Source organism: Misgurnus anguillicaudatus, chromosome 2, assembly GCF_027580225.2.
Source record: "Misgurnus anguillicaudatus chromosome 2, ASM2758022v2, whole genome shotgun sequence".
NCBI classification, from domain to species: domain Eukaryota; kingdom Metazoa; phylum Chordata; class Actinopteri; order Cypriniformes; family Cobitidae; genus Misgurnus; species Misgurnus anguillicaudatus.
Window position 1 is genome coordinate 24,027,981 of NC_073338.2, and position 22,233 is coordinate 24,050,213.

The following is a 22,233-nucleotide window of genomic DNA, read 5'->3' on the forward strand; positions in this document are numbered from 1 at the left end:
GGTTTAACGGACAGGGTTTAGAACTCGGTCTTTATTATAATTGGGACATTTTTACAAACAAACCTTATAAAATACAATACTGGTGTGCATTTTGAGACAAAACAATAGCACTCATATGTTAAGAGATGTCAGTAAGTTATTTTAGTCAGTGAAAAGCCCTGTCCGAGAAAACCGCCCTATAGTGTTTAATTATGTGTGATGTCTGAGGGAAATTTGGCCTAACGTTAACTTTATTTAGGGAATAAAGTCTTTCACCATCAAGCTTTATTATATTAAACATGTTATTTATGTATGTGTGTGTGTTTATATTCCTCTGTTTATTAAACCAGAGCGGTGATGATGTGAGAGGCAGAGCAGAGGGCTGAAGAAAGTCTCCTAAATGGCCCTGCAGGTGTTCTGACTGAATTTGGAGTGCTTTTTGGACTGTTTTATGCCCTCTATTTAAAGAAGACTTAAATGTTCAGTCTGTATGATAAGTGAATAAGTGAATAAAAAGCTTTTGTTTTTATGTGACTGAAGTTAATTATTTTGTTAAGAACACCAGCATAAATTATTTGATAAATAATTTAAAAATGTTATTAAAAATCCCTAATAATAAATATTAATTGAAGTAACACATAAAACATTGAGTAAATAATTAAATTTTCTTTGCTGTAAGTTTTTAAAGATTCAACTGATTAAAACATTTTAGTTGAATGAACTATAAAGCTAATTGAGCAAACATACTTTTTTATATTTGAGTCAAGTTTGGGCCAACTAAAAAACATCAATCCAGGAAACACTTTGGAGACAGAAATTGAGTGAACGTAAAATTTCTGTGGAACTAGTTACTAAAAAATTATTCATTGAGCCAACAATTTATTTTTTACAGTGTATAACAATTTCAATTAATCAATAATATATCCTTATTCATATTGTGTGTGACTATTTCTCAGGTCTTATTTCCTACAGATGTCCCTCCAAAGAAGAGTGTACCAAACAGTAGTTTAAAGTCACCCATGGTGACATACAGTAATGTGCAAAAGTCTTAGGCCACCATACTACTATTAGACGTAGTATGTAGTATTAAAAACTGTATAAAAGTATAAGTGTGAATAAATCTCCTCCTCCTTCACATCGTCACGTCATTAAACACATATAAATCTTGCTATTAATCATTATATTAATGTAGATGTGGACTCGTTTCAAACAGTATATTTAATATTTATGTATAAACCACCGATCTATATTGATCAGTGGTATAGACATATATTCATTTTACAGCACTTTTAAGAATGTCTTTATTGTAATGTAGTAAGGATATGAACTATAACTCAATGTATTTAACTTTATTTTATTAAATGTTTAGGGGTTTTAATGCACTTGATAATTTGATAAAAGAGAATAAATGTTATTAAGAGAGTAATCTTTTTGCGTCTTTCCTCGCTTGCATCCTATGAGGGTGGAGCTAAGAATTGAAGAAAGGAAGCAAGGAAAGGAAACAAGGATGCACAAATAAGAATTGAGAAGCACCCCATATGACCGGAAGTAAAGAGAGATCATTTCAAGCAGGGAAGGAGATTTGTGTTTTTGATTAAAGATTATGAGGGCACCACAATATTCCAAAACATATTACAGTTTTTCATTTCATTTTTATTGCAACTTTAAAACCTCCATTAGCTCCATTACTCCATTACTTATTCATTAGTTAATTTCCCTCTGCCAGCAAAAGAAGACAAGGCCAACTAGGTTAAATGAACCTCATCCTAGAGAAGAGAGGATGCTTTTCTTTCCTTGTGGTTAGTAAATTTGACTCCCGTAGGCAACCTTAAAGAAATAAGAACAGAGAGCACTTAAACAAAGTCTTATGAATTTGAAAGATCAAGTGTGAAACTTCTGTTCCACTAGCAGCACCATATTAAATTAGCAAATATGCTTAGCTTCAAACATATGCATAGCTCATCCTCTATATACTGAGCGAAGATTAGTTTAGCATGCTTCACCTTTAACTTGATTACAACTTAGTATAACATTAACACCTGCCTTCCGATGTGCAAGCAATTTGTTTATAAAGCCTTCAAAGAAATTGATTTGACCAAATACCGCTCTGAAAGGCTGACTTCATATTAGCGTTTACTCATGAGGAATGAGAAATGATGGAGAGAGTAGCTACTTTTTAATCTCTCTTTTGCCTATTATTGACTTTCTTATGATTGGGATCTAGGCTAATGAGCTTAGCAGGCATGACATAGCGAGATAACTAAGAGACTTAATACCCTCTGTCAATATGGAAGCTCACAGACCCAAATATCTGATGCACAGAAGCTAACTAATCAGTCTGACGGATTACACCGATGTCCGGACTATATAGGGATTTCAACAGGCCAGTAGTTATAGACTACTGTGTCATTGGTTCTGCAATGTCATCCACTATATGCAGTTATTGTAATGATCTCATGTTTAATTATTTTTTTATAAATGCATGCATGCAAAACTTTGCCTACAATATTATAAATAAGAAACATTGCCTATAAAACAATCTTTTTTTAAACATTTTTGACAACCTATGCATGCATTAATGCACTTTTTGCATCACCTCTAACCCCTGACACATTGTTCTCTGTATATTTGCTTAAGCACTTGAGAAAAGCCGTGTACTTGCAGCCTGTGCTATGGATAGAGACGTCCACGGGGCAACTAATGCAGTAGATTATAGTGGGTCAGCATGGAGGGGGTCACTGGTCTTCAGTCCAGAGGGCCTGGCCGGTGACCTCTACAACAGCTAGCTGGCCCCTGTCTAAACCATTGGAATCTGGTCCATACATCACCACTGACACCCAATAATTGAGACACTGGCGATAAGGCACCGGCTACTGAGGGTCTTGACACTTGGAAAGCGTTGGCAAACATTGTTGTCACACAGCAGATTATGTTTGTTCAGTGGGTCACCGATCTAAGGTGGTGTGAATAATTTCTGGCCTGTGAGGCGGACCCGATCTTACAAGCTCTTATTTAGACATCCAAGCTGTTTGAAGGGATGCTTGTGTGATTTTACTTTTCACCGCCTTGACAATTTCAGAGATCTATTTTGATGGCTAATATTTTAACACTCTCAGTTATGAATGACAATGTTATTCAATAATCTCTCAAAATAACATTTAACTATTACACATTTTAACAACACCGCAAACACAGCCAAAGCAGCAAGTTCATTTGCTGTTAAACTCTTCTAAAAGATTTAAGTGTTCCCCTTATACAAGGCAAGACTACAAAGTCACTCGGCAGATGATCAAAAGAAGGGGGACAAGACTGCTTGGATACACAACCATAATAAATTTTGCCTTTTTTTCTTTTTCTCCGTGAATACGTCTGGACCATATGCTTTGCTGCAGAACTTCTTAAAAGAGGCATTTACGAACCCAGGCCCACCACATTAAACTCTATAACAATCTTCATTCATGGTAACTTATCAGACTCAATTAATCAACCTCAACAATGGCAATTCTGATGTGTTCAAGCAACCTGAAAGGCCTAGGTCACCTCTAGGGCAGTCCTGAGCTTGACTTTTCTCTCTGCACTTCAAACCATACGTTCTTTCGTTTTCCATTTCTCATTTCGCTTCATATTTAGACCCACGGGAAAAGCATAAAAGAATTACAATGCGCTGAAGACAAACCAGTTTTAGAGTTAAACATGAGCTTTGGGTCTCTTTACATTTTTTCTAAAAGGCTTCAAAGCCCTTCAGTTGATAAAAAGCCTCTCAGTTAGTTTCAAAGGAGCATGTCTTCTCTGCTGCAGTGTGAATGGTATTGTTATGGCTATTCCAGTGGGCTGAAAAGGGGTAACCACTGGTTTGATTCGGTTACACGGTGTGGTTAAGTTCTCCCTCCCACCGCCTTGGTGTCTATGGAGGGTCCGTGACCTGTTTAGAATCGGCCAGGGAAATGTCATGTTGCCCCTCCCATGGGCAGTACTCACATTCACTTGATTGGTAGAAAAAATGACTTGGGATGGTAAAAACCACCGTTCATGCATCACTATTTATAGGTGCTACAATAACAATAAATTGTATCATTTGAGGATATTTTAGCTTGTGACCAGATGATGTGATATGAATTCTGTTCACTCCCATTCATATAACTTAAAGTTTTAATTTTCCTTTGCATTTCATAAAAAAAAACAATTTTATGTGTTATTGCAGATTCCCATTTGGTCCTTGCAGATGAGGTGAATGAAGAATAGACTGGTGTTTTTCCTCATCCCTTTTGAACAGGCAAATATTTTATAAACACTATGGGGTGGTTTGCCGGACAGGGATTAGCTTAAGTCCAACTAGGCCTTAGTTTAATTATGAAATATAATTAGTTTTAACAAACATGTCTTACTAAAAACATTACTTGTGTGCATTTTGAGGTAAAACAAAGGGCACTGATGTATTTTAAGATATTTCAGTGCAAGTTGTTTTCAGTTTGGACAGCTCTTACATTTATTTTAGTCTAGGACTAGTCTAATCCCTGTCCGGGAAACCGCCCCTCTATGAGGTGGTTTTCCCGAACAAGGATGATCTTAAGACAGGCCTAGGTCTTAGCTAAATTAGGAAATTTAAGTCATTTTTAAAAGCATAATTTATAAATAAACATTACTGGTGTGCATCTTGAGACATAACAATCGCACGGATATATTTTAAGATATGTCAACTTGTGTTCGATCAAGACAACACTGGGGCGGTTTCCCGAACAGGGCTTAGACTAGTCCTAGACTAAATTAAATGTAAGAGTGGTTCAAACTAAAAACAACTTATACACAAGTAATGTTTTTAGTAAGGCATGTTTGTTAAAACTAGCCACTAAGTCTCAAGTATAAACCACGGCTAAAACAGACTGTACTGACATTAACCGAAATGGCACAGTGTATATATTTAAGCTGTAATAACTTGATGACGGTATAAGATAATTTTTTCTTTTCAAAGTGAAAAATGAAATCAAAGTGTAAAAGTAATCAAATTTTATCTCAAAATATCATTTATTATATTTTAAAAAAAAAATGTATTTAGGCCTGCAGTTAAATATTTACTAAAGATGGCAAAACCTGGTGAGAGCTAAAGAAGAACAAAACAACATTGCATTTGAAAATATTTATCCGTGTGCTTTGTTTATTATCCCTAATTTTTCTCCATAATGAACCACAATGACTAGTATTTCATACATCTGAATGAAAGTAGGTTTACTTTATCCGTGAAGACATCATGGCACACAATCTTGGCATGTTTTCAAGTACTGAGATGAGAAAACTTCAAATCCCTTTAAGTAAATGCATTGATTTCTCCCATAGTGGAGGCACACAGAGCTCCCATTAAGAAAAAACAAAGGCTATCGTGACTTTAACTGACTGTAATTGACTGGGCTTTGAATGGACTCAGTCTACGCCAGCTCTTAAGCCTGAATGCTGTTGGAGAGGTGTAGACATGAGTAACTGTATGCATTCTTCTGGCGCAGTAAAGAGCGCTCCAAGAATAGTCTTTAGCTTTCCGCATGCCGCATACGGCACAAAACCAGCGGAATGCAAAGCTTTGGAGTCGGTCTCAAAGGCTGTGGAGCTGAACAATAAGATCTTGGCTCTCGAACCCATTTTAGTCTTTAGTCTTGCTCTGCCCCCATCTCATTCTCTCTGTCTTTATTTTACTTCTTCACACTGTACTGAATAATTATTGACAGAATGGGCACTCTTTTTTTATTTTTTGTATTGTATTTTCTTAAAATTTCAAATGAGTTTACCTTGCTTTGGAAAAGTATTGATGTATAACTATTTGTATTATCATTATTGGAAATCCGTATGCGTGGCGATTCAGCTAGTGAGTTATCCTCAAACTAAAGTGTTTCTATATAAACGCCGTCCCCCTATAAGCAAAAAAACCCCTGCCGAGCTGTTCTCCAAACTCTGATCTCAGCGGACCCCACTGACCCACAAGGACAAGCTTTGAATCAATTACCAATTTCTCCTTTAAATCTCTGTCATGTACAACGGATGGTTATTGGGTTATGACTTGATCAGCTTGATCACTGTGCCGTGACCCTTTATTCAGGGATTATGTGATTATGGCCTAATTCCTTGTAATCTTCAACTAACTGGTCCATTGCCAAGTCACAAAACAACTTTTCCACACTGCTGTGCCACTGAACAAACCAGCATGGTCCAAACTGCTCGCAGCTTAGTAACCATAGAGACTACTATCGGATGTCAGATATATATCATTAGCTAAAACAATCCCAGGAGGGGGTATCGCACTAAAGACGTTTGCTACTTTTCACAGGGTTTTAAGATCAGGTTGTAAAGCAACAATGTGGAATTTTAGTCGTACTCCAGAAATTAATTAGTTTCATTGGTTAGGGGATAAATAGCGATGGCTGGTGTGGTGGATTCCAGCAGAGTTTCACCATAGAGGGTTAATGGGAGTCTGGCCTGGAAGCTTTCCCAGCACTGGCCCAAGGCCATTTCAGCCAATCACTCTTAACGTCTGGTCAAGTTCCACTGAGCTGCTGTTTTTCACCTTTACCTGTGTTTCTCCAAATGCAATACTCTAGAATTGAAAATTTTGCTGTGCTGGGGTTGTCTGGGATGCATGGTTAATACTTAAAAATAATAAGAAAATAATAAATACTTTGGGCTATTGTTATTATTAATTGTATATATTGGATGCAAAGAAAATGCTTTATAGTGAAAATTCGAAATTTATTGATACAACTATTTATAATTAAATATATTAGATATTTTCATCAGATTTAAATCCATCTGAGATTATAAAAACATCTTTACTGCTAAATGTGCATAAATCATTTATTAATGACACAAAGCTGGACATCTTTACTCGCATAAACTATTTTTGTGTGAAGCAACTTGCAGCTGCATTTGTGTTGCAAATACCTCCCTGCTGTGAAATGCTTATAATAGGAGAAATCAGTTGGACAGCGGTGAGGTTCATGCCAGCGAACAAGTGAAAGGTCTGTTTCATACATTGGCTTTTGTGAATATTAAAACGAGACCTGGTGAAAAATGATGCATGCTTTTACACTTTAGAAACCTGGCAACTGGGGGAAAAAAACCCTCTCAAGTCCATCCTGTCGGAACAAAAGGCAGTGGACGCATTGAGCTCAGATGCAACGAGTTGTGCGTCCCAGGCACATGACGTGCATCATGGAAACATATTGTATCGAAATCGTTTGTGCGAGAATACCGGGGATGGAAAAGAATGGGGGGCTTTGATCCGCGCCCTGGGGTCCCGAGCTCCCCGAGTGCGCGCAGACTGACTGCAAGGCCTCATTCACTTCCAGATAGACACACTTACAACGCCACTGAAAGACATTTGCATATTTGTAATTTATCACATTTTAGCCCGACTTTTGTGTCTCTATGCAGAAAGTAAAAAGTCTGAATAAAAGTGGATCAATTATAATGCATTCATTATAAACTCGTTTCTCATAGGTAGAAGGATAACGGCCGAGTTTAGAAATAAAAAAACAACTTGCTGTTAGGAAATGAAAATAAAAACCACCAGTTGCGTTTAAAGCAAGGGTGTAAATATTGTTGAAATTTGAAACAAGAGTCGAAAAGTTGCCAAGTAGGCAAGATTTTAAATATTGCATTTTTATTCATTTACTAAACTTTACAATACCTCAATTTAAATACTAGTCACTAGTTTTTGTATAAAAAGCTAACTGATCTAGCCTATTAAGAAGGGAATTAAAGGCTAAAATACTTTCTTTATTTCTTAAAGAAGTGTTCGTGCATACTCTCAGCGATGGATCTGAACAAAGTAAAAAAAAAACATCAATAAAAGTATGAGATCCAGGAATTGAAATAAAGTGACAGGCAGGGTCTGGATAGTTTAGCAATGACACAAAACCAGCATACGGTAACTACATGCCTGCCTTGAAATACCAGAGTTTGAATAAAGGAGTGGTAATATTTCATATGGGGCACGCAAAAGCTGGACACAATGCCTCTCATATTAAGAACAATATTCAGTCCATTCTGTTGAGAACAATGATCATAGCAAGACGTCTTTGAGGCTAATTCAGTCAAAGGCACATTTGGGATTCCCCCGCGGTAAGGTCAGTGTCGTTGTGTATGGTCCACCAAGGGTGGTATGAGCTTCCATGGCCAAGCAAAGCCAGCTGTCCTCGGCGTAAAGCGGCCAATCTGAATTGTTATTAGAACGCAGAGACAACTATTGTGGGTAATCGTGAACTTTGTGTTATGAACTTAAAGGTTCAAAGAATTTCTAAACAGCTGACCTATACCATTCGTCTAATATTTTACGAGCAAACGCAGAGTTTATACGGACAGCTTTCGCTTCTAAAATACCATTGAAAATTTTTGCGCATCTTATTGTTTGATTTAACCGTGACATGCACCATTCGTTAATTCACCACAAGAACTTGAACGAGAATGAGTTTATTATGTTGTAAAAATAATTATTTGTAAAATGTCGGTTAATTTTAATAAGAACTGATAACATTAATTTTAATATACAATTTCGTGTTATGTTTTGCAGTATTAAGCTGTAATTTGTTTTTAGTGTGTTAGATTTATAGTTTGTAATGGGTTCGGGTTATGATGCTGATCATGTTTTAATATATATTTAATAATTATTCTAGCTGACACAAGTCAAATATTAATGCACACATCTGCAGCACAATTGTCTCATAATTTAATGGCAATAAACAACGCACGTTCTGAGCCGCGTATCCAAAGATTCCCAAACGTGTAACCGACTACATACATTCACATTGTACAGATAGACGATGTGCGTCAAACAACAAGAAGAAAATGTAAATCAAGCAAATGTCTTGTGCTGGAAGTCTTTTGTCAATTCAAGTTTTGGCGTGAAAAGAAGGAGGCCACCTTCAAACCAGGCAATCTCTGCCAGCTTCCCATTTTGCTCTTGTTTCCCGGGCATCCCGTGCGCAAAAACTCAGCTTGCCTCGGTGATATTTCTTTCCAAGGTCCAATGTCATGGCATAACAGTATTTTTTCTGGAAGTAACTGGCGTCTTTTGTTAATAGAGAGAATGGGTAGCTTCCTGCGGGTGTCAGTCTCTCTTTTTATGCTCAATTGAACAATATTTTCTTTTTCTTAAAAATCTTACACGCGTGCGCGCTTTTGTGCGCTTGTTTCCCTGGATCCCGTTTTGGCTGCTAAGAAGTTAAATGATTCGCAATAGACACCGGTTTCTAGTGTCGAGGGTTTCGTCAGTACAAAAGCTGCTGCTTTCGCACCATATGCTTAATGGACACAGCCGTAAAGGCCCCAATAAAGGTAAAACGTGGTCTTTTAAAAGTTGGAAAGCTTCCCTTTATTTGATTTAGATGGAGCAGACTACGTGCGCACAAACCAAAGCGCGCCCAGGCATTGACTCGCTCTTTCTTTTCTGAGGCACTGCAGCCACCACGTAGTGTGTTTCATTACAACATAAGCTTTTCATCACCCGGCTTTGTTCTGAATGAAAGTAATGCTGTGAATTAAAGAAATGACAATATTTTCTATCAGCTTGAAGGTCCAAGAGAAGGGCTCTCAAGCTTGGCAAAAATCAGGCACATCATTCATCATGTCACCCCGCACCTGTGGTCCTGGCATTCAAAGTATACAAACCTATTCTTATTAACCTTAATTATTCAAAAACGACACAATGGCTGAAATAGAGCAGGTTGAAGTCTGTTTGGTCGTAAATGTCTCTCTGAAGATCTCCAAGGCTCTTTGTTAGTCCCGCGCGGAGACCGCTCTTCTCCTTTCAGACATGAGTAGCCGTGGACTTTTCAGTTTTCAATCGTAACATCTGCTTAATCGTGGGGATCAAAATATGGAGACACCAAACATACGCAATGAAGGATTTGTTAAATCCGGGTAATGAGTTATTAACAAGAGAAAACAATGGAGCTGGATGGTGAGGGCCTTATGTTAACGGAGTCACTTTACGAAGCGCCTCACATTGCCCTTCTTCTCTAAATTAAACTGTGTTCTGAACGCCAGGTGATGGCAAGGAAATCAATGTCCTTAGGAGGCAGCGCTCCAGTCCCTTTTTGTCTGTACGTGAAACATTGGTGGACATAAATTTAATGGCTTGATCAAGGCACAGCAATGCGTCTGTTGCCTGTGGACTTAGAGGACAAAACAATACGGTTTGCTGGCTCGCGCTGACGCCCTAAATCCGGGTGTATCATTGAAAATGTGTTTTATTATAACACACGTCATGCTTTACTGTTCCCATATTGTGTAAAGACAAAAGGTAATGGTACATTAAAGACAAGAAAACCATGCCAACACGTCTTGGAGACGTCGGAGACGGGCCTCCCTCTTTGCTTGTTTTAAGCAGCTGCTATCCAGGACCCAGACGCACAAAAAGAACAAGTTTGAAATACCAGGTGCATCGAGGAAAACGTCGACAGGGACGGATATGTTAAAGCGTAGGACATAGGCCTAGCAATAAAGATATCATTTCGATTGTCTGCAGCTTCAGCACCGTGTAAAACTAGTGGCGTCTTTGGCAACAAAGTCCCCTGTACCCAGGGTGCATCATGAGCTCAGCTTTTCTTCACGGGCTCATGCACCTGTTGGCCTGTGCTCTTGTGTCCTTACGAGGTGATAAGTTTCCACAGATAATAAAGTAATACATTTGTTATTTTGAGGATCGCACTGTAAGCTATCCCCAGAGGCTATTTGGACATGGGGGATTGAGCGGGGTTTAAAGAGTTTGGGTATTGGGGATTCGGTGAATGGGAATCAACTGGTGTTTGTTTATGCTGGCAGCTGGCACCCCAAAGCACTGTTACTATACACTAATGAAAATGCGGTGGACTCAAAGATTTGCAGTATTATCCTTCTTATTTTTAGCAAGCGCTAATCCGAATATGAGATTTAGAGCTGTGGGAATATTGATAGGCGTCGTTCCCAGTAGACTCTTACAGGCTTAATGCGGATTGTATATTAATAGTTGACATTGATAGTTATAAACCAAACATAATAATTTAACTTTCCTTGATAATTGGGTGGGGATTACAAATGGAGAGCTCAGATGCAAAACCATCTGACAAGTGCGTCTGACATGTTTTCTTGTAATGTAAATTAGCACTTTTTAAATCAGACTCTTGATGGATTCCGCCAACAAAACGATATTTCTGAATGGTATTGATGGACGTATAATACGTGCCAGAGCATTCGGTTAACATCATAATTTCTTTTTTGACTGCTGTGGGGTTTAGCGGCTTTTGCATCTGAGCTCTTATAAGGGTTTTTATCTGATGAAGACATCAGACCGAAATATTTTCCTTAACTTTACACTTTAGGCTATTAATCACGGCACAGAATGGCTGCGCTTGTTGCTTTAACGCACACAACCAACAGAGAAACACTTGAATAGTCTTTCAGAGAAAATCATATTAAAGGTACTTTTAACAATTAAATAAGGTTTTTAATTAATAATTGACCGTGCAAAATAAATGGTTTATCAACATCACTTTACTACAAATAACTAAACTGCGCACTATTGCCGCGTAGGCTAATAAAACTACTATTATAGTAGTACGTGATGGGAACTCCACATTATAACAAGTCCGCTTGTCCAGTTCACGGAGTATCCACAGTAGAGGATTGTTACCACATCGCCACTGAGCAAGGGGGTATGTGGGTTGCTGAAGGAGCACATAATAATGGGTATAGCCTTGACAACCAACAAATGGTTGCCTTTAAAGCTTTGCCAAGCCAAAACCCCAAAATGGCAAAATAGGAACCTCAAAAGATCCAGTGCATCAGCAGCCTTTTTCTTCCGCTCCATCGGCGCTCTTCCAAAAGATGCTTTAAATGTTTTGTGCTGTGCCTGTTTTAAAAACACCCTTTCAGTAGCATGATGTGCCAAACATACAATGATTTTTTTTCTCTTTCCCTTCACTCTTAATCAAATTAAAACATTACCACGGGGAAAAGTTGAAATCGCCATAAGACATGTGGGGTCTTTTATCTTAGTTAAGTCTGACTTGGTAACATTTGACTTTCTAATGAGCATAATGAGATTACATGGTTTTAGTGCTGCACCCTAGATAGCAGATATTCAGGCGTTTAATGAGACGCTAATACGTGGAAAAGTTGGATTATGTCGATCAGTTGCGATTTAATTTAATTCATTAAGGTAATGCACAACAGAAATTACAAAATATTATTGACGCTAATATTAAATATATAAATTTACATGACAGCAACTAATAAGGCAGTAAATAAACATTAGGCTGTTATTATAGTTGCTGTGTCTTGACAAAATGTGACTTAGCACATATTTTGTCAATGTATAAATAATCTAATAAAGCCAACAGTACAATAGCAAACAAATAAACAAACAAAAATTAAAAGTTGGCAATCATTGACTAGCATATTGAATAAATACCTGTGATGCCAGTCTATCCGTGATATTAGCCTCCAAGCGCTCATGACGAGTTGGATATGTGGAGATGGCCATGTGTTTGGGCTACCTCTTAATAACTGCGAGAGCTGACGTAGAGACAACTGGGTACATAGATCACAAGTGGATACCACGGGAAAATTTTGCCTTGAAGCACCTGCGGTGTACACAGGCCAACTGCCCAAGGCACAAGAAACGTCATGCCTCTTTTAACAATTTAGAGACGCGCGTTAAAATATACTCGTTCCTCTCCTATTTACGTATTTATTTTTGTCACCACGACTGTCAGAGTCACAGTGTGTGTCCGTCAGTTTTCTATAATGATGCATAGTGACATCTTTCAGCTGTTGGTCTAACCGTATATAAAAGGTTTCTCATATGAAAGCATCTATTCAGATGTTAGATTTGGTTACAGTTAAACGCACAATTTGACTCTGATCCAGTCATTGTAACGGAAGATTGACTCATTTATAAGATGCATATCCTAATTACCCATATCCTTATTTCATACTGTAGGCTATACTATATAAGTAGTATATTTTTTTTTGTAACGCAGCCTTTTAAACCACATCCAAACCACTACTTAAGTTATAAGCTAAATGATTAGTCAATTAATTGATGTCTAGCTGTAACAAAAGCAATAATGATTTTGGGTTTTAGAAATTGTTTATATATTATACCCATTACACAGTGAAAGACGCAACCACATGAAAGCAAGTCATTAGACAAGTTTATTAAGTCATCAGTATAAATATATACGATTTTTCCGCGTTTGGTTTGTAAAAAAAATATGTTTTGTTTGACAAAAAAAATCAGACTTTTTAAATTAAAAAATATATTACAGCATAATTAAAACAATTAAATATATTTGACATACAATGATTGCCAGTGGCCTTATGTTCAATTCAGACTGAAGAGCTGAAGTACAGAAAAAGTCACAGTAATATATTACAAAGAAAAATAGAAATAATGGCATATATCCATACAATTTTAGTTGTACACAACGGGTATGCAAAAATATGCTATTATAGCACAATAATGGCACTGCTCTCTATGGCATAAAATTAAAGGGGGGTTCATTCTCTATATTGTTAATGGATGATTTCAAGTGCAACTTTCTTGGGTCTTCTGGTGTCCAGACTTTGGCTGTTCTGATGATGTTCTGATCTTTTAACTGCTTCTCATCAGTCCATGAAAGAGAGTGGCCGGCGAGAGGAGGCAACCCGTAGTCAGGATCATTTGGAGATGGAGATCCTAGGAAAGCAGATGAGATTTGTTTTATTGACATTATAATAATAACATTAATAATAATAATAATAATAATAATAATAATAATAATAATAATAATATACATACTTGTTCCTCTGTGGCAAATTATGACTTTTTTAGGCTGGTTTAAAGTGTCACTATTCGGGTTCCGAATTGGCATGTCGGACTGTACAAGTTCTGCAAGGAAATTAATATAGCCGATAGCAAGCCGTAACGTGTCAACTTTTGAAAGTCTCTTCTCGTATGGTAAAGTAGGGATGTGAGATCTCAATCCCTCAAAAGCATCGTTAATGGATTGCATCCTCCGTCTTTCCCGGACGTTGGCAGCTTGGCGCAACTGTTGCATCTCCACTTCGGACCTCATGCGCCTTCGCCTCTTCAATAAGGAACCGTCTCCTCTGTGAGGGGAGAGCTCCGACGTGCTGTCAGCGCATCCGTATGAGAAAGTCGAGGAAGAGGAGGAAAACGAGAAGTTGCCAACATCACAATAATCTCCGTCCTGTGATATCCGACTGTCCTTGTAATACTCTTGAATTTGATTTGTGAAAAAATCGACATCCTCGTCCAGAAATTCGTCCGTGTCCAAGTGGTCTCTCGACGACTGGTCCGTGAAGAAGTCATCGTCGTCAAAATAAGGGGAGGAGAAGGAATCTAAGCCCGTGAATGGATCCAACACAGTGTCCATTTTTGGTAATGCGTTGGTGTTGCCCAGTAACAACAATCTCCGACTCTTCGATCTTTCCTCTTGATGCTCAAGAGTTGGTTCAGTTTGAAAGGCGGCACGCGAGGACTCTTATAACTACATCCATAGTCGCGTGCCATTGACCGTAAGCGCCAACCAATCAGCACGAAGCATCCCCCAGCGCCTGCAGCGGAGGCAGCACACCTTAGTGTAGGGCATCTTTACAGGCCATCCCCTAGTACACGCCCCCTAAGCCCAAAACATTGACAGGATATGGTCTAGACTGTCGACAAAGCCATCGGGGCTGCCTATTTTGACAACTTTATCAGAAAAATCATCACAATATGTGACCAGATTAAAATGGTAATAAAGATGTTGTGGAGGAGGATATTTTTTAATTGACCACAGAAGGTAGGCTATATGTCACTATTTACATGTAATGCATTTGGCAGACGTTTTTTACCCATAGCATTTTACAATGCATTACAAGGCATACATTTTTTTTTCATTATGTGTGTTCAAGGGATCGAACCCATGACTGTTTGTGCTGCTAACGCAATGGTCAGCTACAGGAGCACATCACTTACATCTTATATATAATACCAATATAAACATAAACACACAGTGTATATTGCTACATTCATAATTTTCTACAAATTTTCACTTTCATGTGTGAATTAGGTACACTCTAAAAAACGATTCGTTGGCTGAACAACCATAACTTATGAAAGTAATTGGATTAAACACAAAAAACTTAGTATTTATAACTTTTCAACCTCTACTTACCATATTTAGTATGTGTAACACAAAAATTTAAGTTACCAGGTGAACTTAAATGTATCCAAAAATAAAATGAAAAAACATAAGTAATGCTAACTACTATAACAATTGCATCAAAATTAAGTAAATCTAGCATAATCTTTTAAGTAACTATAGAGCCACGTGATTTCCCATGATGCCTTTCCAGCCAAAAATTATGACATCTGTCGTAGCCATTTTGTGAAGCACAAGCCCTGTAAAAAATCCAACTTCAAAATGTTCTTTTAACAAAAAACAAAGTTTTTCTTGTTGAAGGGCATCAGTTCATTAATTTGTGTTCACTGAATGAAATAAGCATAATCATCCTGCTAACAAATATCATTTGTTGACTGGAGTTTTAAGTTTTTGTCCAATTTGTTTACCCAACTTGCCAAATTTAGTAATCTGAACAAGCAATTAAAAAAAAACAATGGTGTGAATAGTTCCCAGCATGCATTGCGACATGTTCACTTCTTTGGTTAATATTTACTAAAAAAGATGACTGTTTTAATGTTTGCTGGGTTTATTTATGTTGATATGTTGTTAATGTTAGTTATATGTTGTATTTAGAGTTATTTTGAAAAAATTATGTTTGTTCATTGTTACCATGATTGAGAAGTGTGTGCTCAGTGTAGAGGGCAACACAGTGGGTTAGCGCGCATCATAGTTTCCTCACAGCAAAAAGGTCTCTGATTCAAGCAAGAGCTAAGTCAGACAAAAACTTTGTTCAGGAGACCTTTCTATGTACACTAAATTATGTATACCTTTCTGTGTATACTAAATTGCTCCAACTTCACTCTAAAATATGTGTTGGATTTACTTAAAAAGTGTGATGCAAAAATGGTGCATATATATTTTAAGTAATCCCAACTTGGAATAATTTTACTTAAAATAAACAAGAAAATATGTGTTATATGAACTTAAATATTTGAGTTCATCATCATTCTTTACTTAAAAATTTAAGTAAATAAAACACAGGTTTTCTTGTAAATTTTAAGTAAAACTATCAAAGTTGGGAATACTTAAAAAGTGTGATGCAAAAATGGTGCATATATATTTTAAGTAAATCCAACACATCATTTTTTAGAGTGTAACTCCCCAGGTTCCCAGATGTTGAACAAGCATTGACGTTATAGGAGACACGCACTCTCGGTCTTAATGACTGCAAAATGTTGGTATTGTCTACCCGTTTGTCTTTCTACAATTAACAACAAATGTATAAAGTGCACAGTTATCACATGTAATTAAGGGGTCAGGGACGTGGGTACTGTTGACCCTGTCACCTTGAGGCTCCTCTTAAAGCAGGTAACCATGTATTCCATTCATTGCCCACCATTCGCGTGCGGCGCAGCCCCTTTCTTCGGGCTCTTAATTATCAAGACATGCAGCTATGTTAAAGCCCCATTGGCTGGCCACGAGATCCATACAATACAGCACAAACATTTGTGTATGAGTGATGTCAGTGAAAGGCGCTGTCATTTAAGAGGCAGAAAGGGTAAAGAATAGGTCTCTCATCAATCACGGCTTTAGGGTGCCTGTCCGCACGTTTGTATCGGAGCAGTGGACACTCGCCTGTTCAGGAAACAATCGCAAGAAAAAAAGGCGAGAACTTTAGTGGTAAAGCGGAGGCGTTTCAATGCTTTCAATGAGAACATCCCATAGTCGCCTTAAATGATTGTCTGTGGTAATACGTTATCTACAGAAGATGACACACCTTTGTAAAATAAATAAACAAAACCAAAACAAAATGAAAGCCAAGATTATTTTGAAAAAATAAATAAATAAATAAATGACGTAATGGAAATAAATGATGTGATGTTTAGTTACATAAGATTTTTTCTACGTTTTCAATTAAATCAATTAAAGAGTCAATTAATCGTTTAACCGTGAATTTGAAATTCAACATAGCCTATTAGAACTAATGTATTGCTGTTATTTCTAATAAATGGTTTTACAACTGGAGGAAAATATTTAATGAAGACTCGGTGACTTGGGCTATTCATGTTTTGTCTATAAACATTTTGGCCTGGAAAGAGTCCGCAATTTGTTCTTGTTTTAAGCAGTTTCATTATTACTAAAATAATAGAACATTCGCTATAGTTGCACATTTGTTGTACATGTGACCATATTTGTGATTTGACAGCAAATTTGACAGAACAACAAACTGTCCATTGAAAAAAATCCAGGCTGAAGTCTTATAATTTATGATATTAGGAGCATTAAAGTTTGTTTCAATCATACATTTTCACTTTAATTTTAATCGTTGGATATCAAGATATCAAGATATTTTTACAGAATGTTCATTACTTTACATATTAATTTTTTGTAGAAATCCGTAAACTAGAAAAATACTTTAGATGGGTTTTCACAGGCAGGATTAAAGAACTTATTTTTAAAACTACTAACCTACATTTAAAATAGTAAAACACAAATAAATTTGAATTTAAGTATATACATTTATGTTTAATATTTATTTTTTATTTTTAATGTTGTCTATTAGTTGTATTAATATTTATTATTAGTCACTAATATCTCATTATTATTTTTTATATTAATATATAATGTTTTTCCTGAAAATTTTAAATAAAGGATCAAATACTGTTATATAATTAAATACAGTTTTGTATCTCTAACTGATATAACAAAAAGAGTTTTGTTACATTTAAAGCAAAAGTATTTGTTTTAACACAACACACCATTAAACAAGTCCTTGAATAACAAACAAGAATTAATATACACCAGTGAAAAAACGACAGGCAGCGGGTATGGTTTTATTATGTAGGGGGCTGGTACTGGTATTAAAAGCAGTGTGCCTCACAGTGGTCGCCAATGGGGAGGTTTGTAAGACACCTCACAACAAATTATGCTGGTACCTGAGATGCTAACTGGTTGGAGCCCATAAACAACCCTTATTCTCCGCTATTCAAATAAAGATGGAGGGGGTCACTTTGTTAGTAAATGGGAGAAAGGGTCTGGTGAGTGTATGGTTGTTGCACCCTGCTGCAAGCTGCAACGCGAGGGACAATTCGTGGGAAACGCACCACTTGCGCGCTCTGCGCTCAAAGAGACCCACTGCCGGCAGTGAATGAAGAGAGCAGGCGTACAGCTTGTATGCTAAAACACGCATTACAATATAAAAAAAAAGAAATGTTGATAAATGTGTTTTTTTTTTTTGTAAGAGAAGCGCTATTAAACAAGTTTATTACTAGGATGCGGAATGGTGCAGACTTCTGAGAAAATATGATCTTTGGTCCGGTTCAAGATGTGCATGATTATCGCCAATTAAATGATAATACAATTATTCATAGGTCACTGAACGAAACTTACTTAAAGACACATAGTTCACGTTTAAGTGCATAAACTGCAGGAACTCTTCTAATGTTGCACCTGTAGTCCACTGTGGCGCGGCACCTGAGCACCCACCGGTTGTTCAGCAAAGCGAGTCATTCACCAATTAAGCACAGACAGAACCGTGACCGTCACCTTTGCGCTATCAATTAAGCAATGTCACATATCTCTAAGGCCGCGGCCCGTGCAGACCTTGAGCAGGCATGGGAATAGCAACACATGGATTTTCTGAACAGACGTTACAACGATGAGCATTATAAATGAGACGTCTTATTTCGAAGGTCATGGTGCATTACAGTTCACGAGGCCAGTAGTACAGGCTAAAGGAGGAAGAAGTGACGTAAGCATGAAATATTAAACAGATTATTAGGGAAAAAATAACCATAATGGTGCATTAAGAATAATAATTACACAATAAAAAACAAACAGTAAACTAAACATTTTTAGAGTGTATCGTTTTAGAAATCATTTGAGGACCAAATAAAGAAAAAAATATTTGTATATATAAAAGTTATTTATGGATCAACGAAAATAATTTTAATTTAATTCCTCATAGTGGATAACTGCTTGTAATCCGTAATCTCTAATCTCAAAAAGGATTAGTTAAAGGATTAGATAACGGGAGATTAAGTGAATCAATCAACGACAATAATTGGGCTACTTAACAAAGCAAAATGAGTTTGAGAGATCTAAGGTGTGCCTGTTAAATGTTTTGGAGGACATGATTTTTGACTGGGCTCCTATTGGCAAAACCACTTTAAAAAAATCTATTCCGGACTTCAACAACAAATGGCCAACAATTGTTGAGACAATAGCCACACAATGTCAGTACTATTGGTCCTCGTGCGTGTGGATAATATAAAACGATAAAAGGCACCACACTTTGTCGATGCGCCTGTCAAGTGGCTTTCATTGTTGATACACTTACATTTATTGACCTGGTTTTCAAAAAGAATGACTGGTAGACAACCATTGACGACAGGAGCCTTGCGTTTTCACGGCCTCTTTGAAGGGTCATAGATTGTCAGAAGCGCAAGCTGCAGAACACTGGGGATCCCTGGGAATCCAGCCACATGCGCCAGAGCAACAGGAGCAGCAACAGCGCACTGAGCGCCCGTCCTCCAGCTTGCCAGACAAATTAGATGGGTAATCGTGGGGTGTGCGGAGATTCCTGTATCCACAACAAATAAAGTGTGCACGCCCCAGGATAATATATTGTTTCGCAATTTATAAGTCAAGGGAGATTTATTCGTATAATATCACAATATATCTGATTCAGCATCCACTAAATCGAATATGTATATATATATATATATTTGATTAAGAACATTTTAATACTGTACTATATTTTAAGCATTAACAGCAACATATTCGTTTTTGTGGACTAGGGAATGTGGTTTAAAACCCAAATAATTAAGCGTTTTGATTCTGAAATAATCCTCTCAAATGCGTAAAGAGCACCTATAAAACTGTTATAGTTATATGATTACGTTTATCCTCTATGAGATTAAGGAAGATTATTGATTCACTACATCCTAGACTAATTGATTTGTCCTGTCACTGTGTTAATCTGAAAATATGGTTGCCCGCAGGCTGTTTGAGATTAGTGAGGTGTTTCTCCTCAGTGGCGTCCAGCAAATAAACCTTTGGCAAAGGGGAACGCGGGGGTTGTTAAATGTTTCTCCTTATCAGGCGCCTTGGTAATATAGACATTGATTGGTCTTTTTCCTTTTTCACTTATCATATTTGGAAAATTCCAAGGTATTATGTATTATGTCCATCTGCAGGGACTGTCATAACTGAATTTCAAGGATGTTGAAAGTGATTTAATGATAAGTTTATCATGATAAACCTTAGCGGGACAGTGGAGGCAGAGCAGCAGGTGTCAGGCACAGATGTGCAATGCAACATTAATGTATTTATATTGTTGATTCTTGTGCATGACAGGTCATACTACACGTTTAGAAAGCTTTCGTTGGGGTAGTACCCTTTAAAATCCCAAATAAATACAAATATTTGGTACCAATATACCTTGGATGTAATACACTCTTTTGTATCAATAGTCTACCTCAGAGCAACACATTGCGTTTTTAACTGTCTGTATTTTCCAACCTTGCGCAACACAAACAGTTTATAAGATTATTTATAAGATTTATAAATTGCGTTAAAGATACTGTGCCAAAGTCTTAAGCCACCACCACCAGACTTGTTGTTGCACGCTTTAATGTCCATCCAAATCTATTTTATTAAGATACAAACAGAAAATACAGGAAATATGTACAAAAAATAAAAATTTCAGTACTAAATGTCTTCTTTAGGCATCATCTGTGTTTAGGCATCGTCTGTGTCTTGGCACTAAACACATCTTGAGCGTTTTTGAGCAGAATGAAGTAAAAAGACTAATTTCTTTAAAATTAGAAATTAGGATTTAATTTTATTTAGGTTTAAGAGATCTTACAGTTTCCTGCTATTGCTCAAGTGGAAGGAGAGTTTACCCCAAATACTTGACACCTCAGCTTATACTTTTATACTGTTTTTAATACTACACATTTCCTGTATTTTCTGGATGTATTCGATTAAAGAGACTGAGAAGCAATTATATATGATCAATACAACATTGCAAAAACAACAAATCTAATTCTGGCATGCTGGCCTAAGACTTTTGCACAGTAGCCTATTACTGCAGTGTTTACTGATACTGGTCATGAACTGCAGCGTTGCTGTCAGTAATGCTGGTAACTTTGCATTTGGTGTGCGACCCTTTACTACTATGTCAGAAAGTTAAATTAATTTAACAATTGCATATTTAATTTTAAATATCTCCAATTTTATCTTAACTCCAGTTTCATATTTTTTCCAGATACATTCTAAGATATCGTACGATCTACTTCTGTAAACCTAATCATTTTACATTTTATAATATATTTTTAAACATCATTACATTCTTGGATAGATTATATCTTTTACATAGTTTACACAATAAAGTCAGAAAATATTGGGACACTCAATATACAAATCCTGTATGGGAGGTGGTCAAGGTGCACACGAGACACAACTGTGTTGTGAGGCTGGATCATCAGAGACGCCTAGCGTTGGATTAGAGTACTGCAGTATTACAGGGATAAGAAAAATATAATGAATTTATTTTAAACAACGGAAGCAATCCTGGTAACGACTATGCTACTTTTTAATTTATGCTCACATAGTTTTGTATTTCATAATTGGTTTCCTGTTTAAATGTTGTTTTTTAAGCAAGTGTTGTTAACAGCAGGTTTCCACTGTGACAACAGTACTGTGCCAAAGTCTTAGGCCACCATGCCAGAATTAGATTTGTTGTTTTTGCAATGTTATAGTGATTGTTTCTCAATTTCTTTAATAGAATACATCCAGAAAATACAGGAAATTTGTATATAGTATTAAAAACTGTATAAAATGTAAACTGATTTGTTAAGTTTTAAGAGTAAACTCCCCTTCCACTTGAGCAATAGCAGGAAACTGCAGGATCTCTTAAACCTAAATGAAATTAAATCCTCATTTTAAAGAAATTAGTCTTTTTACTTCATTCCGCTCAAAAACCCTCAAAATGTGTGTATAGTGCCAAGAGAGGTCACACATCGATGATGCCTAAAGAAGACATTTAGTCCTGAAAATGTAATGTTTTATTTTTTGTACATATTTCCTTTTCTGTTTGTATCTTAATAAAATAGACTGA

General features: G+C 36.8%; 1 protein-coding gene and 1 long non-coding RNA gene across 2 annotated transcripts; both read right to left on the minus strand.

Moving 5' to 3' along the window:
- Window positions 1–1,611: 1,611 nt before the first annotated feature.
- On the minus strand, window positions 1,612–12,921 carry LOC141369287 (uncharacterized). The gene is made up of 2 exons (XR_012372887.1): window positions 12,410–12,921; window positions 1,612–1,806 (listed from the first exon to the last, which is right to left on the minus strand). It is a non-coding gene; the product is annotated as an uncharacterized lncRNA (long non-coding RNA).
- A 103-nt stretch (window positions 12,922–13,024) lies between these two features.
- On the minus strand, window positions 13,025–15,053 carry ptf1a (pancreas associated transcription factor 1a). The gene is made up of 2 exons (XM_055202056.2): window positions 13,781–15,053; window positions 13,025–13,678 (listed from the first exon to the last, which is right to left on the minus strand). Exons 1-2 carry the CDS (start codon window positions 14,376–14,378, stop codon window positions 13,476–13,478), a joined length of 801 nt encoding a protein of 266 aa, XP_055058031.1. The 5' UTR covers window positions 14,379–15,053; the 3' UTR covers window positions 13,025–13,475.
- Between the last annotated feature and the right edge of the window lie 7,180 nt (window positions 15,054–22,233).

Coding starts and splice junctions, on each gene's coding strand:
- ptf1a (XM_055202056.2), bottom strand. CDS start 14,378: ATGGACACTGTGTTGGATCCATTCACGGGCTTAGATTCCTTCTCCTCC. Junction 13,679..13,780: donor AATTTGCCACAGAGGAACAA/GTATGTATATTA, acceptor CTGCTTTCCTAG/GATCTCCATCTCCAAATGAT.